Consider the following 15,491-nt stretch of genomic DNA (forward strand, 5'->3'; position numbering starts at 1 on the left):
AAAAATATTAATCAAAATACATAAAACAAAAAAAGATTAACACAAATTAAAATAAAATTAATTCAATTAAATAAAATAATTAATATAAATAATTAGTTATAATTAATATAATTAAATAAAATATTAAATAATTTAATATTTATCTCAATCAAATTAAATAAATAATTAATTAAGACACTCTTAAAAATCATTAATCAGAATTTATAAGATAAAAATTTAATATAAATTAAAATAAAATTAATTCATTTATTCCAGTCAAATCAAATAATTAATATAATTGATAAATTATAATTAATGTGGTCAAATAAAATGTTAAATAATTTGACTTTTATCTCAATTAAATTAAATAACTAATTAATTGATTAACTTATTTAAATTAATCAAATAAAATAAATCACAAATTTTATTTTTAGAAAAATGTTTTATTTTCTCTGTGCGCAATTATTGCACCTTGTTTTCTGAACAACTTTACTTAAAATAATTCTGTCTCCCCTTCCTCTTTTTATTTTCTACCTCTATTCACCGCATATTCATCAATTTAGTTTTTTCTGCAACTTTCAGATACTCTCTCTTTTCTATTTTTTTTTATTTTGCATGTGAGAATTCATTGATTCTCCTTCAAACCACCTTTCTTTTGGTCATAAAAGTTTTTCTTCACATTTTCTTTTAATTTTTTTATTTTTTAGATTGGTACCACCACATAACTTTTTTTTTTCAAGATTCTTCTGTTTCTATTATTTTTGGAGCAAATTTCATTCACTTTAATTTTCTAAAACATCGTGGTTCTCCTACAGATTTGTCCAGAAAATGGTGAGGAGAAAAGTGATTGCCACTGACGAATGCACTGGAACCTCCAGCGAAGCTTTTCGGACTTCTAGTCATTTCCAGAAACATGATTTATATACTTGGGTAGTCGAGGAAGTTAAAAATACTCCTTCTAACATCACCAGGGAACGTCTTGATGAATTGAAAGAGTCAGGTGTGATCTTAACTTTTAATGATGTTGGTAACCACTACTCACTTACTCTCCCTAACCAAGAACAGCGTCTTTGCCATATTAATTATCATGCTAAAAATGTTCCGGATTGAATGTGGATGTATGAAATTTTATTTACATGTCTCAAAGTTCAGATTCTATTTTCTGATTTTCAACAAGATGTCTTAAGGTTGTGTGGATGTGTCCCTTCTCAGCTGTATCCTAATAGTTGGGCCATCATTCGAGGGTTTGAACTACTATGTTCATTCCTCGACTTTCCTATCTCCACCAGAGTGTTTTTTTTTTTTACTTTTTTAACTTTGCTATTTCTTTTGGTGCTTGTGGTCAAGGCTTCCTATCTTTCCAAGCTAACCACAATCATAGAATTTTCAACCTTTTTGAAGAATCGCACCATGGTTTTAAAGAAAAATACTTCAAAGTTGAAAGGGTCTCTGGGTCCCAAGCTTTTTTCATGACTTTGGAGGATGAAAAAAGGTTTAACCTTTATTGGAACTTTCACATTGCTTCTCCAAAGATTGAACTGAAAAGTGTGAACCCAATAGAGCGTGACATCATTCACACTCTTCTTGGTTTATGGAATGATAACCCTTTGGATTTGAGGATAATCCTTGCTGAAGTGCAAGCTTCTAAAAATGTTGTGGGTAATGACATTTCTTGTTATTGATGTCTATTTTTTAAATTTTAAATAGTATAATGTTTTTTTCATTTTAATTGTTTTTCTCTTTTGACAGTTAAAATGGCTGACAGAACTGAGGCCATTATTGCTATGAGGCGAAGGTTGGGTACTAACACTGTCCCGACAAACACTGAAGACATGGATATGATTTATTCTTTAGCTACCCATAGCAATCTTTCACCTCTAGAACCTCAGAAATCAACTCTTGATATCGAAATCTTATATTCCCATCCTCCTTCGAGCTCTCTAGTGAGAAAGAAACAAAAGAGCAAGGGAAAAAGGCTTATGAAATCAACAACCACTCAAGCGGAAGATCTAAGATCCTATGGTTGTGTCTTGAAAAAAGATTTCCGCTACTGTGACTTTGTTGATTCTTTCTTATTGACCGAGGCGACTAAGTCAAAGTCAGTTGAGATGCCTGTGGAAGACACCTTACCTCGAATTCAAAAGATGCTCCTTCGCTCAGCTGCCTTCGTTCGGGATGTAGAGAAGGAGATCCCGAGCTTCCGTTCTAAAATTGCATCAAAAGAAAAGGAGCTTTAAACTTCTGCTACTCAAATTTAGATTTTGAATACTACCTTAGCCTCGTTATAAGAAGATAATAGGAAACTCCAAAAAAGTATTAAATCTTTGGAAGAGGATAAGAAGACTTCAGCATCTCGAGTTAAGGATTTGATGAAAAAGAATGTTGAGATAGAGAAGAACAACTCTACACTTGCCAAGACTGCTGAAAATGCTGAACGAGCTGCTATTGATGGTATTTTTGATGCTGAGAAGAACCTCTTCAACGAAATCAAGCTTTTGGCTCCTGAGTTGGACATCTTCTCAGTTAGCGCTTTCAAAAAGGTCATGGATGGGCAAGTAGTAAATATTATGTACTAAGTTATTTTGCATTTTGCAATGTATTTCCCTCCTTTCCGGATATTTTCCACTTTAACTTTGTGTTGGTTAAGCTTATGTAACTGCCCTTTAATTCTAGATGTTTGATCTCATATGACTGTTTTGAATAACTTATTTGCGCTTTATTTTTTTGTTATCGTTTTTTCGATATTAGCACGACCATGTACTCATATATATATATATATATATATATGAATTGAAACCAAGACTTTATTGAATAAAAAATAAAACTAATACAAGTTTTAATGGCCTCATTAAAATCTTTTTGACAGAAAAATAGTGCCTTTATTCATACATTAACAATTTCTAAGAATAATACCTCCTCAAATGAGTAGCAGTCTAGGTTCTCGGTACCTTAGATCCATCAAAGTTTTCTATCTTGTACGTTTTTTTTCTAAGACTTCATTAATCCTAAAGGGTCCTTTTCAATTTCGTGATAGCTTTCCTTGACTTGGCGAAGTCCCGACATCAGCTTGTCTCAAAACCAAATCACTCTCTTGTAGACTTCTAAGTTTTACTTTAGTGTTATACCTTTTAGCCACTTTAATCAATTGCCACCCTCATAATATCGTGACCATTGTCCCTCTTTTGGCCACGCTTTTAAAGCATAGCAAGAAAAAAGCGCAGCCATAGGCCTTTTTTCTTGTAGTGACGCATATTCAGCTAAAATAGACATTGATCTCACTTCATTTATGAGAATTGAGATCAAGTGCAACACAATCATTTGTGCTTTCGAGGAGCATCGTAGCACTTGGTTTCTCGACTTCCATAGGGATCACAGCCTCTTTACCATAAGTTATCCCAAAAAAGTGTTTATCTAGTGGAAGATTCTTGTAAGAACCGCGACTAATTAACCGCCTAATTAGTTAATTAATATTGCCCAAAATAGGATTCAAAAATTTAGAGTGAAATTTTGAGGATTTAAATATGATTTTTAGACTAGGTTTTTCTGTGAAAAACCGAGAAAAATCGTGAATCGGCAGTTGGACCGTTTGAACCGGTTTAAGTCTACCCGGTACTGTGCGAGGAAAAGTAAAAACAGTAAAAAACCTTAGAAAAATATAAGAAGTCGAAAGCCGGGCGTTAATTTTAAAGGTTTGTCCCAAAGTTGGGCCAAACGGGCTAAAAATGCTAACGGGTTAGACCAGGCCCAACTTGGGCCAAAGCCCAACATATATAAATTTAAATGAACCCAAATGAGTTCATTTACTCCTCTATTACACAAACAGACAGCTGCATGAGAAGAGAGAAAGAAGAAGAGAAAATACTATTCACCTACAACTTCAATCCGCGATATCTCAAGCTATAGTGCTCCGATTCACGTGCCGTCAGCGGCTACGCGAAGCTCTTGCCGAGTCCGTTACTTCTAAATAAGCTTTGTGATAATTTTCTCAAGATTCCCTGTCCAGTTTTCTGCCCTAAAAATTTCGGGTTTTTGGTTTTTTGATTAAGTGAAATTTTATGATTTTGAGTGTTTAGGTACACGCTAGCCTTTGATTACCATTGGGTATTGGCTTCCAAAACTGTTAGAAAAGGTAAGAGGTCTTGAACTCTTGTGTAATTTTGTTTATGATGAGCCCTAGGTTGATTAGTTATAATTTGTGTGTATATAGCTTGATTATTGTGAGTTTGGAAGCCTTTGGTGATTGTTGGTGCTTGATTGGAGTTGATTGGTAGCTTGGATTGTGGTTGAAAGCTCAACTTGTGCTCAATTGGAATTTTGGTTCATATTGGGAATCGACCAAGGTATGGTTTCGATTTTTTTATGTAGTATATAATATTTCTGGACACTTAGGCTAGTGACCCATAAGATAGGATTGAATTGATATGGTTGTTGATGTTGGTTGGTTGATGAGGTATGATAAATTAATATTGTTAATGTTGTTAAATAATGATATTGAGATATGATGTATGATGAATTTGGATGAATGAACATTGTTGATCATTAATATGGAGCAAGAATGAGTTTCATGATGAAGATTGATAGTGATAGAGTGATGATTGGTGAATGTGTTGGTGGAAAATTGTTTGTAATGTTATATATGTGATAATTGAGATTGAGAATGATGAAGTGTGACAGAAAAATTGGTATGAATGGTGAATTATGACCCAAGAGGGTAGATTGTGATGTAAATTGGAGTTTGGTGTTATTTTGGTTTGATGTTGGTTGAGAATTTTTAAAAAAATGGAGTACTTGTGAAATTTGGTAAAAAGGGGGATTTTTGGTGAACTTCCATGAATCATATCTTGAGCTACCTTGTTTGAAATTCAATGCTTTTTATACCAAATGAAAGATGATTGAACAAGCTTTAAAATGGTTTAAGTTTTGTGTAAATCCGATTTTGGTAGGGGAAGATATGATTGTGGAAAGTTTGGTGTCAAAATATGAAATTTTGCAATGTTGCAGAATTTTGTGATTTCTGGTATGTGCGCACTCACACCCCTGTGAAAATTTAAACCTGCACAGCCTTGTGCGTACGCACACGTAGGGAAGGCTTCCTATTTAGAGCGCTAGCACAACCTATGCGCACACATGACAAATGGAGTTTTACAACCTGTGCGCACGTACAGCCCTGTGCGTATGCACACGTTGGGAAGAGCAGTCTGTTGACGGTGCTAGCACACCTTGTGCCAGCAAATAAAATTCTAAAATTTAGTACCTGTGCGTACACACACCTCTATGCGTACGCACACATTTTGAAATTTTCTCTAGACGTGCACACGCACACCCCTATGCGTACGCACATGCCTTGTTTTACAACTTAAACTTTGTTTTTAAACTATTTCACCTTTCCAACAAGTTTATAAGCTTTCTGTGACACCATTTTAAGACTCTTGGGCATATTTTCAGGCATTGAAACATGGAAAAGGTCTTAAGTGAGTTTATTTGGTATTTCTTTGAAAAGTTAGAGAACGGAGGCTAGGTTTCTGGTGTACTGAGGGTGGATTTGGTGGATTGCGAAGGGCGAAAGATGTATGAATTGAGAAAGTGACGAACTAATGAGTTCAGAATGGAAATGTTGAATTGACAGTGGTTGAGATGAGTCGAGGACTTGGAATGAGATGATGGATCCATGATATACTAGAAATGTTTTTTGAAAACCACTAATGTATCATTTTATACCGAAATTGATGAGACGCTATGCGCCCGGCAGGGATGGAGGTTAATCCCGCCTGTTGAGGTAGCGGCAACGGCGTAAGGACGGTGGTTAATCTCGCTTACGTTGAGATGTGAGGTATGTGGCAAAAGTATCCCTCTCGCATCCCTTCGGATCAATAGAGTGTGCAGGCACAAAATCCTGGATGGTGATCTGAGCACCATATCTTGGGGGTTCCCAATTATGATTCCGAAGGGCGACATCTCCATGGAGATGTGTCGGGTTGGCAGTTGAACTGACAATGTGATATAACAGCCAATAGGACAAGCATTCATCATGTACATCTTCTAGCTCTCGCTTTTACAAAGCCGCTGCCGTCACCGTAGGCTCGCTGGTCTATCCCCCTTTCCAGTTGTCATTCTCCTTCCTTGTTCTTTATCAAAGGTTGTTATTCCATCCATCTTATATATTATTGTTTTTATTCTATACTAATTGATTCTTACAATGTTAGTATTAATATTGATTGTACTCTATTTTTGTTCTTCCTTCTATTATGGGGGGAATTTCATCAAACATGTTTTGTGCACTATGCATTACAAAAATATGCTTATGGTTATCTTGGTTTTGTGATTACATTACATATTTATTTATTTCCTTATTTTTCGAACTAGAGTTTGTTGATTAGAGTTAGAGAAGTTATGCGGAGAAATTTTCCCTCTCCACTGCAATTGAACTTTGCTTCTGAAATGTTTATGGCTCTTTTTATCTAGAAGTGTGAATAGAAAATACTTGTGTTATAGTAATTCTCATCATGTGTAGGAACATAGAAGTGTTAGATTAGACTAGGAAATTGTAAATGTAAATTGTTGTCTTGCCTTTACTTTGTGTCTTTTTGTTGCTTCCTTATTGTGTCTGTAAACTATGATGACTTGTTTTTTCTCAATGTAACAAGTAGTGACAACAATGAATACACACCTTCCCATCTTAATTACCATTCCACCAAAACTTTAATACCTCATAATGCTTGCATCATATTACGTGTGGTGTTTCTCATGTTAAGCATACAATACTTAGAAGATTAGAGTTATCTTTAGTCAAATATTTAAATCCAAATTGAGGATTCTTTGTGTTGACTTAAGCTAGAGCCATAGTTTGAATAACCTTGATTTGTCTTAAATAACAAGGAAATAAATACTTAGTTGATTAGAGTCATCGTTATTCAAGAAAATAAATTAAGCTTTTTATTGCAAATTTTGGTCAATTTTTTAAAGTTAATGCTTGTGTTAACATTCTTATTATTCTTATGCTAAACTAAAGAAAACACTTATTCATTCTAATGTAATTATTGAAACTAAAACACTGTAATTTCCTTTTTTTTATAAATTTACTAAACTAAAATATTCTTAAAATTATTTGTTATTTCTTGAGTTTCTTCTTATGTTATTATTTACTGGTGTTTGTTATGGTATTAATATGTTGCCAATATGTTTGTTGTACAGACATGACGACAGGTAGTAGAGGTAGGTCAAGTGGGTCATCCCGTGGTCGCGGTGAGGGCGGGCTACCATCAAATTCCCAGGGCTTCCAGTTATCACCATCTACCCTGGCTACCTCGTTGACCCCTATGACGTCATTGGTGGGTCTGTTGGACCAGTAGTTTATCATGGTTCCGAACCCGAACTGGGTGCCTCCATCTACTACGCCCCCTGCAAATGCAGCGTTCCCATTGATAGAGCATGATGTGGGTGATACCTCCAATGTCCCCGAGTAGGATGCCCCTCCACCACCACCCATCATCTGTTTGAAGATTTGGCCCGATGACATGCAGTCGTGAGTTTAATTTTATAATATTAAGTTTGTTTATCTTTAGTTTGTCTATGTTAAGTTTGTTTATCTTATGTGATTGTTATTGTGCGGTTTGTTGTGTGACAGGTTTGCACCCAACCTTAATTCTTGCACACAAGATATATCTAAGGTCATTAAGTCCATGCACGACTATGCATGGCCGACTTACACACAGATCCCGGCTGAGACCGGAGAGCGTTGGTTTCAAAAATGGGCGGTAAGAACCCAATTTGCATAAAATTGATTTACTGTATTTAAATTGTATTTAATTCTAAGTAACTAATGCTAGTGAATCACTTTGTGCAGTTGAAATTGATATAGGATGTGGAGCATAACCTCATGATCCACAAGATATACGACCACTGGGCAGCCAAACATTTCCAGCAGAGGATGAGCAATGTTTGTCAGTGAAATACCACCTGACGAAGTGGATCCGTCCAAACATCAAACTTAACATGGAGGCTCACTTTATAGATAACCAGGCCTTCAAGCGTCAATATCTGACGAATATCACCAACAGGGCATCGCCCAAGTCATTGAGATATACCGGTGGGTCGACGACATTCACGAAGACGAAGACAAGGATGGTAAAAATTTTATCATTGTTTTAGTAGTTACTTGAATTAGTTAGAAGAGTTTACGATGTTTAATTTTCTTTTTTATTATCAAGTTACTTAAGTATTTAGTAAAGTTTATGGTGTTTAATATTGTTTGTTGATTCATGCTGCAAAATTTTTTTGGAAAATGTTGATTCCTACTACTTAAGTAGTTAGTAGAGTTTAGGGTGTTAGATTATTGAACTGTTTGCTAATTTCTGCTGCTGAAATTGTTTGGAAAATGCTTGACTGTGAAAATAATGATGTTAATTTGGTTTGTGTGAAATCATTCAAAGGTGGCTAAATATGAGTTTCAGGAGAGAGTTTGTCGAAATTTTTATAAAATTTTCATTTAAATCAAAAAATTTAAAATTAAAATTTGCTTTAAATATATTTGTTTGTCATTCTTTAATTTGTTCATTTATTTTAATGTTTGATTGATATATGAATTTGTAGTCAAAGTCGTTGGATCATGAAGCCACACTGGCGGAGACCTTAAAGTATACGCATACTTTGAAGGCAAACAATGAGAGATTTACTGACGAGCAATCAGCGCCTCGTTATGTGAGTTTAAATTAATCTTAAATTTTAGTTTTATTTGATTTTAAGTTCATTGATTTAACTATTATCCTAATCACAACTAACATGTGTGACGCAGGAGGAGTATCAGTAGAGGTTGGAGGTCGCGACCAAGCAATCTCAGACGCTCAATGGAACTGATGAAGCCGACTCAGAGACCTCAGTCCTGGATCCCGACAGGATTTGACGCGAGACTGCCTCTTAACCCACAAGAACTGCTGCTTTAGGTTGGGCTCGTTCTTCGGCAGCCGCCTCTGCTCCTCCGCCTTGGCAGTTTTCTCTGCCTCTGCCACCAGCCCTATTGATCCCCAGGAAGTTATCGACCTGAGGAAGGAGGTTCGAAAACTAACACAAGAGCTTCACCAGCAGTTGGAGCTATCTGAGTAGAGGTATCGAGAGATTCTTGCACGCGTTTTCGCCAGCTCAGATCTGATAGAGAAGTTGGAGCAGCTCGATCGGCTGCGACAGCAGATGGAGGAGTACAGTCGGTAGATGCGCGCTGGAGGCAGCGGCTACTGGTTCTGGTGGCGACGGTGCTGGTGGGGTACAGACGGCAGCACCTACTCTGCCGCCTCCGCAGGGGAATCACGACGACGATTATCAAGATCTCTACCTGTTAGGGTTTTGTGCATTTTTGTTTGTTTAGGGTATATTACTCTTCTGTGACTTTTTATTGTATTCATACCATTTATTTTTAGTAAAATATTTTGTTGATTTCTACTATGTTTTGATTTATGATAACAATTTTGTTAACAAGAGTTTTAATCTGAGATTAATCCATAAAAAAATAAAAATTAATAATGCTATCGGTGGATTTACCATCGGATTAATCCGACGGTAAGTTTTGGCACCATTTAAAGCGAAATGGAACCAAAGTTATCATTGGATTAATTCGACGGTAACCATCAACCCCTGTCTTGACAATCCATTGAAAACACCAACGGAAAGTCTGCCGGTAATTAGCGTCGAACAAAAAAATCTGTCAAAAAGGAGTTTTCAGTGCGGTTCATTCCGTCAACTACAAAACGACAATAAATCCAACGGTAATCTTTATAGCGGCAAATTTATTAGATTAATCCGACGGTAAATTTAACGGTATCATTTTCTTGTAGTGTCTGGCTTGGTATTCACCGTTAAATTGCAAAGTCACAATCTACGAATAACTATAGACAATGATATTCTTTTCTCCATTAAGCTTGATTGTTCGATATTGAAAAATCAAATTTGATAGTGGCCTCAATCACTGTGTCTTTTTGTTTAGTAAGGATTAGACCAACTTATTTTTAAAGTTTGAGGCTCTATCTATATAAACTTCCCCATTTGCAACCTCGGCCACTAAGTATGTCATCTTGGCTAAGAAAGCCACCATCATTTGAGTCTTAATGGCATAGCGCGGTTCATAATGATTATTCTGATTTGGAGGGAAGTAATGACATTGATGATGTTGTTAAATGAATTAATGAGCTTGACTATATTTAATTTTCAAGCCAACCTTGAATTCACGTTAGCTTTGATTGCTAAAGTTTTTGAAGAATTGTTTGTTCTTTTTGAAAAGCATAAATATTTTATTTTATATTTGATAAATAATAAAAGATTATATTATGTGCATGTATTTATATTTTTAGTTTTTAAAAGTATTAGGAGTGTTTTTTAAAGCATAGAAGGAAGAGCTTTTTAAAATTGATTTTTGCTTATCAAAATTACTAATATAACTTCATATAAAAAAAATATTTAAATTTATTCTTATATTTATATTTATTATACTAAATAGAATTGTTGCTATTTGTGCTTATTAAAAATTATTTTAAGTTTGAATTACCAAAAATATAAATGCAATATTTTTAGATTTAATTAGTATGTTGCCCCTATAATTTTATTAAATTTGTAATTAGGTTTTTATGCTTTTTTTTTAATTACATTCTTACACTGCTTTTTGTAATAAGGTTAAAATTAATGAAATATTTCTTTTAAAAAATATGTGGTCAAAGATCTAATTAGGTTCCTAATTATGTGTACTCTCAATTTGTAGAAAAATATTCTGTTAACTCTAATATTTTTTTATACTAATAAAGACTTAATTACAAAATCAAAAGTAATGTAAGAATCCAATTAAAAAAAATTTTAAAATTTAACTATAAATTTAGTAAAATTATAAGGATTAACAAAAAAAATTAAATCTAATTTTAAAATGTCATCTTTCAAATGTCAGTTTTGATAAATTACTTTATCAAACTAAGTCATTATATAAGAGTTACAAATAGAGTTATATTCACAATATAAAATGTGACACTTATTAAAAAATATATTATTCTTACTTTTTTTTTTCTGTATTTTTGCACTTTGTCATTCGGTATCAAAGTGTCTCCCTTACAAATTAGGGTTTCAACGCTACATTGTTGGAGGAGATTTTGTCATTGTTGGAAAATTTTAAAATCTTTCGATTAGTCTCATCAATGAAAATATACAAAATAGAATTGCGTTCTTTTACTATTATGCTTCGCATAGCGAGCCAACACACACCTATCTATCATTGAATGGGATTCGGAATTTACATTGCATGATCTCACATCTAATCTAATGGGAGAGAAATACATGTCAGCATTATGTATAGGAAATTAGGAATTAAATAAGCTAATCAAAGTCATACCTTTTGCAACAATGGCATTCCCGCTTGGCCATGCACATTTGAATATAAAATAATTGAATGCTTATACGTGAGCTATAATTAAAATTGACATGTTAAGAAGCGGATAACTTCGTTTGTATTTTCACATATTTCTGAATATCAATTATAAAAGTCACTTGTGGACTTAAATAATAAGTCGGACTACTTTACTTTATTATATCTTCCTTTTCTTTCGCTATTATTATTATTATTATTATTATTATTATTATTATTATTATAACACAACAACAGAGCATTATTTCGTTAAGTAAAATTAGTTACATGGATTAAACGATATTATTAAATCTTATAATATATTATGCCTAAATATCATTTTATGTATGATTTTTTTTTATTTTTTTACTATCATTCATTTTCATTCTATCTTTCATCTCATTCACCATTTTAATTGAATATTCTACCTATCTTCTTTTCACACTCGACAAAAAAAAATTATGGCAACAATAAAATTTGGCATTCAAAAGTATGATGGGCAAATTAACTTTAAAATATGGATGGATGACATGATGATCATTCTCATAGAATCTATTATAACAAATAAAAATTGAATCCAAAGTACTTAGTATTATAGCTATTGAGTGAATGATAAATAAGTTTTTAAGTTTCATATAAAATTCTTTTATCATCCATTGCAATAACATAAAAAAGCATCTATCTTAGAATTACATTTCAAGTATCATAGAGAATAACGTCTATCACTAAAAAAAAACACTAAAACCTGTCGGATTTATGGGCGAAATTCTTAAAAAAATTCGACGGTAACTGTTTATTAATAGATTTTCAGAATCCAATGGTAATTGCCATTAGAATTCTTCATACGCTAATTAATTATAGAGTGACCATTTTTACTTGTTAATTATCGTACAAAACTTTTATGAAACAACCCTGACCTCAATTCCTCAAATTAAAAGTGAAACATCAATACTCCAAGAAACACCATTAAAAATTGTGATAAGATTAAAAATTGAGGCAAAATGCTGTCATTAAATCTAATAAAATCTATTAAGATCTACTAAAATCTAATAAAATCTAATAAAATCTACGATTTGCTGGACTGTCGATAAATTTTCATAAAATTGACAACCAATATATTGATAGTATGAATTTAAGATTTTTACATATTTAATAAAAGCGGCGACATCTTTATTATCGATAATATTATCTAAAATTGATAAAATATCTGTCGATATTGATTTTCAAAAATCTAATAAAATCGACGACTTGCTAGACTGTCGATAATTTTTCATAAAATTGACAATCAATGTATCGATAGTATAAATTTAAAATTTTTACCTATTTAAAATTGTCGATAATATTATCTAAAATTGATAAAATATTTGTCGATATTGATTTATTAAAATTAAAAAATCAGCTGTTGATTTAATTATTAAAATACCGATTTATCGTCTATTTTAAATTAAAAAAACGACAACAATGTTATCGATTTTAATAGTTATTTTTTTATTATTTTTTTATTTAAAAATAGTAGACAATTAATGTAAATAAATTTTTAAATATAAAAATAAAATTTATACTAAATATTAAAAAATAAAGCGAATGAACTTTTAAAAGATAATCTATTATTATGGATCAATACGATGCCTAATAATATTAATTCACAAGAAGCCATTACATAATGTATAAACAAGGGATTGATATTTGCGGCAATAATACCTAGGATCATCAGGATTCATAGCCAAGAATTTATCTAGGAATTCAACAGCTTCCAAGCTTCTGATATGAAATAACTAAAAAGACATACAAAGTCTCCTTTTATTGCTCTTTCCACCATTGCTAAGGCTATAGCAGTATCATTTTTAAAAATGAAGTAAATAGCACAAAATGTTTAACCCAGAAATCCTACTTGACTAGGCTGAAAGAGAACATAATTTAATCGGAACTACCGGGCTAGTCAATGGCGGCACATAGAAAAGAAGAATGACAGTTTTGGTAAGAAAATACTACATAATTAAAGTTTATTAGTTTTACGAACTTATTGATTCCACCCTCGCCATTTCAACCATAAAACTTGAGGGGTTTTCCTACAAAAGTTCATAACCATGATTAGTTCAGCACCTAGGGTAGAGTCACAGACAAGGAAAAAAGTGTAACTATCACAAAATCTATCGAAGGCATATAATAAATTTATAGCCAAAAGCAATTTAGTAACTAGGAAAAATACACAACAATATTTATAACCAATATATCAATAATTAAGAAAAAACACCTGTTTTGCTTCTTGTGCTTTCATATAAAGCATTATGTCTCCATAAGTGTGTGTAGTTTGGACAACGTTCGGGGATGCTACACATCCATGTAATCATGTAACTAAGTTGGTTCAACACAAAAAAAATCCAATACCATTATATGAAACGTGAAATACACGCGCCCAATACACACAAAATCGCCCAACGCTTCTTCTTCTTCTCCCGCACTTCTTCTTCTTCTTCTTCTTTTCCTTCTTCTCCTTCTTCTTCTTCTTCTTCTTCTTCTTCTTCTTCTTCTTTTCACGCTCGTTTACGCACGGAGCATCTTCTTCTTCTTCGTCTTCTTCTTCGCGTTCCTCCTTCTCCTCCTTTTTCGCGTTCCTTCTTCTTCACATATTTTTTCCATATCGTCATTCTTTTATTGTTGTTGCTGCTGTATTTTTTTGTCTTTTCCTCCTTCTCTCTGGTGAAGAAGCAGCAGAAGGTGAAGAAGAAAAGTTTTAAATAGTGCAGAATGAACCAAACACAGTACTCATGGTGAACCGAACACATTATTCATGGTAAACTGAACATAGTACTCATGGTGAACCGAAAACAATACAATTGTATAGTACTGAGTGAACGAAACATAATCCATTATATAAAATCAAATTCAAACAGCTTTCTGCAGAATGAACTGAACACAGTACTCATGGTGAACTGAACATAGTACTCATGGTAAACCGAAAATAATACAATTGTATAGTATTGAGTGAATGAAACATAATCCATTATATAAAATCAAATTCAAATAACTCTGCCTATAATTTACATATTATCAATTCAATTCAATTCAATTCAATTCAGTACACCTCCGTCCATTTAATTCAATTCAAATTAGCAATTGCATTCCACTCAATTCGATTCAAAATTGAATAATCCAAACTTTGTCAGTTTGATTCGTTTCAGAAGAGTAATCCAAATCGCTCTCCTGTTTACCAAAAAAGTATGAACCCCTACACCCTAAACCCTAAACACTAAAACTAGAACCCTGAATCCATAAACCCTAAATCCCTAAAATCCTAAAACCTAAACCCTAAATCCTACACCCTAAAACCTAAACCCTAAACCCTAAACCCTAAACCCTAAACCCGAACCCTGAACACTGAACTCTGAACCTTAAATGTTAAACTCTAAACCCTGAACCCTACCGTAAACCCTAAACCCCTAAATTCCTGAACCCTGAACCCTAAACCCTAGACCCCTAAACCCTAAACCATGAACACGGTGAACCAAAATTAATACACGGGGCGAACCAAAAGTTTAAAATACACTAAACCCCTGTACACTGAACCCTAAACCCTAAAATCCTAAACCCTGAAACCCTATCATCATTCTTTTTATGTTGTTGCTGCTGTATTTTTTTGTCTTTTCCTCTTTCTCTCTCTAGTGAAGAAGCAATAGAAGGTGAGGAAGAAGAGTTTTGAATAGTTGGTGCACAAAATTGTGACTCATACTTTTCACAACTCGAACAATCCCCGGTAATGGCTCCAAAAACTTGGTGCACAATACCATGGTTTACATACATTCTTCACAACTTCGCACAACTAACCAGCAAGTGCACTGGGTCGTCCAAGTAATAAACCTTACGCGAGTAAGGGTCGATCCCACGGAGATTGTTGGTATGAAGCAAGCTATGGTCATCTTGTAAATCTCAGTCAGGCGGATTCAAATGGTTATGGAGGATTAATGATTAAAAGATGAAAAAAACATAAAATAAAGATAGAGATACTTATGTAATTCATTGGTGAGAATTTCAGATAAGCGTATGGAAATGCTTTGTCCCTTCCGTCTCTCTGCTTTCCTACTGTCTTCATCCAATCCTTCTTACTCCTTTCCATGGCAAGCTGTATGTTGGGCATCACCGT

At 33.4% G+C, this 15,491-nt stretch overlaps 1 protein-coding gene across 3 annotated transcripts in view; it reads left to right on the plus strand.

The window, feature by feature from the left end:
• Positions 1–2,687, plus strand: part of LOC110281311 (uncharacterized) — an 11,502-nt gene extending 8,815 nt beyond the window's left edge. Inside the window, exons 2-3 of one of the 3 annotated variants that reach the window (XM_021143128.2) lie at positions 1,167–1,638; positions 1,729–2,687. In XM_021143128.2, coding sequence (XP_020998787.1) covers positions 1,236–1,638; positions 1,729–2,216 — 891 coding nt within the window. In that variant the 5' untranslated portion in view covers positions 1,167–1,235 and the 3' untranslated portion in view covers positions 2,217–2,687. The remainder of the gene's footprint in view (positions 1–1,166; positions 1,639–1,728) is intronic. The other 2 variants (XM_052261516.1, XM_052261515.1) reach the window with 2 other exon arrangements.
• Positions 2,688–15,491: the final 12,804 nt, after the last annotated feature.

Source organism: Arachis duranensis, chromosome 5, assembly GCF_000817695.3.
Source record: "Arachis duranensis cultivar V14167 chromosome 5, aradu.V14167.gnm2.J7QH, whole genome shotgun sequence".
Classification (NCBI taxonomy): Eukaryota; Viridiplantae; Streptophyta; class Magnoliopsida; order Fabales; family Fabaceae; genus Arachis; species Arachis duranensis.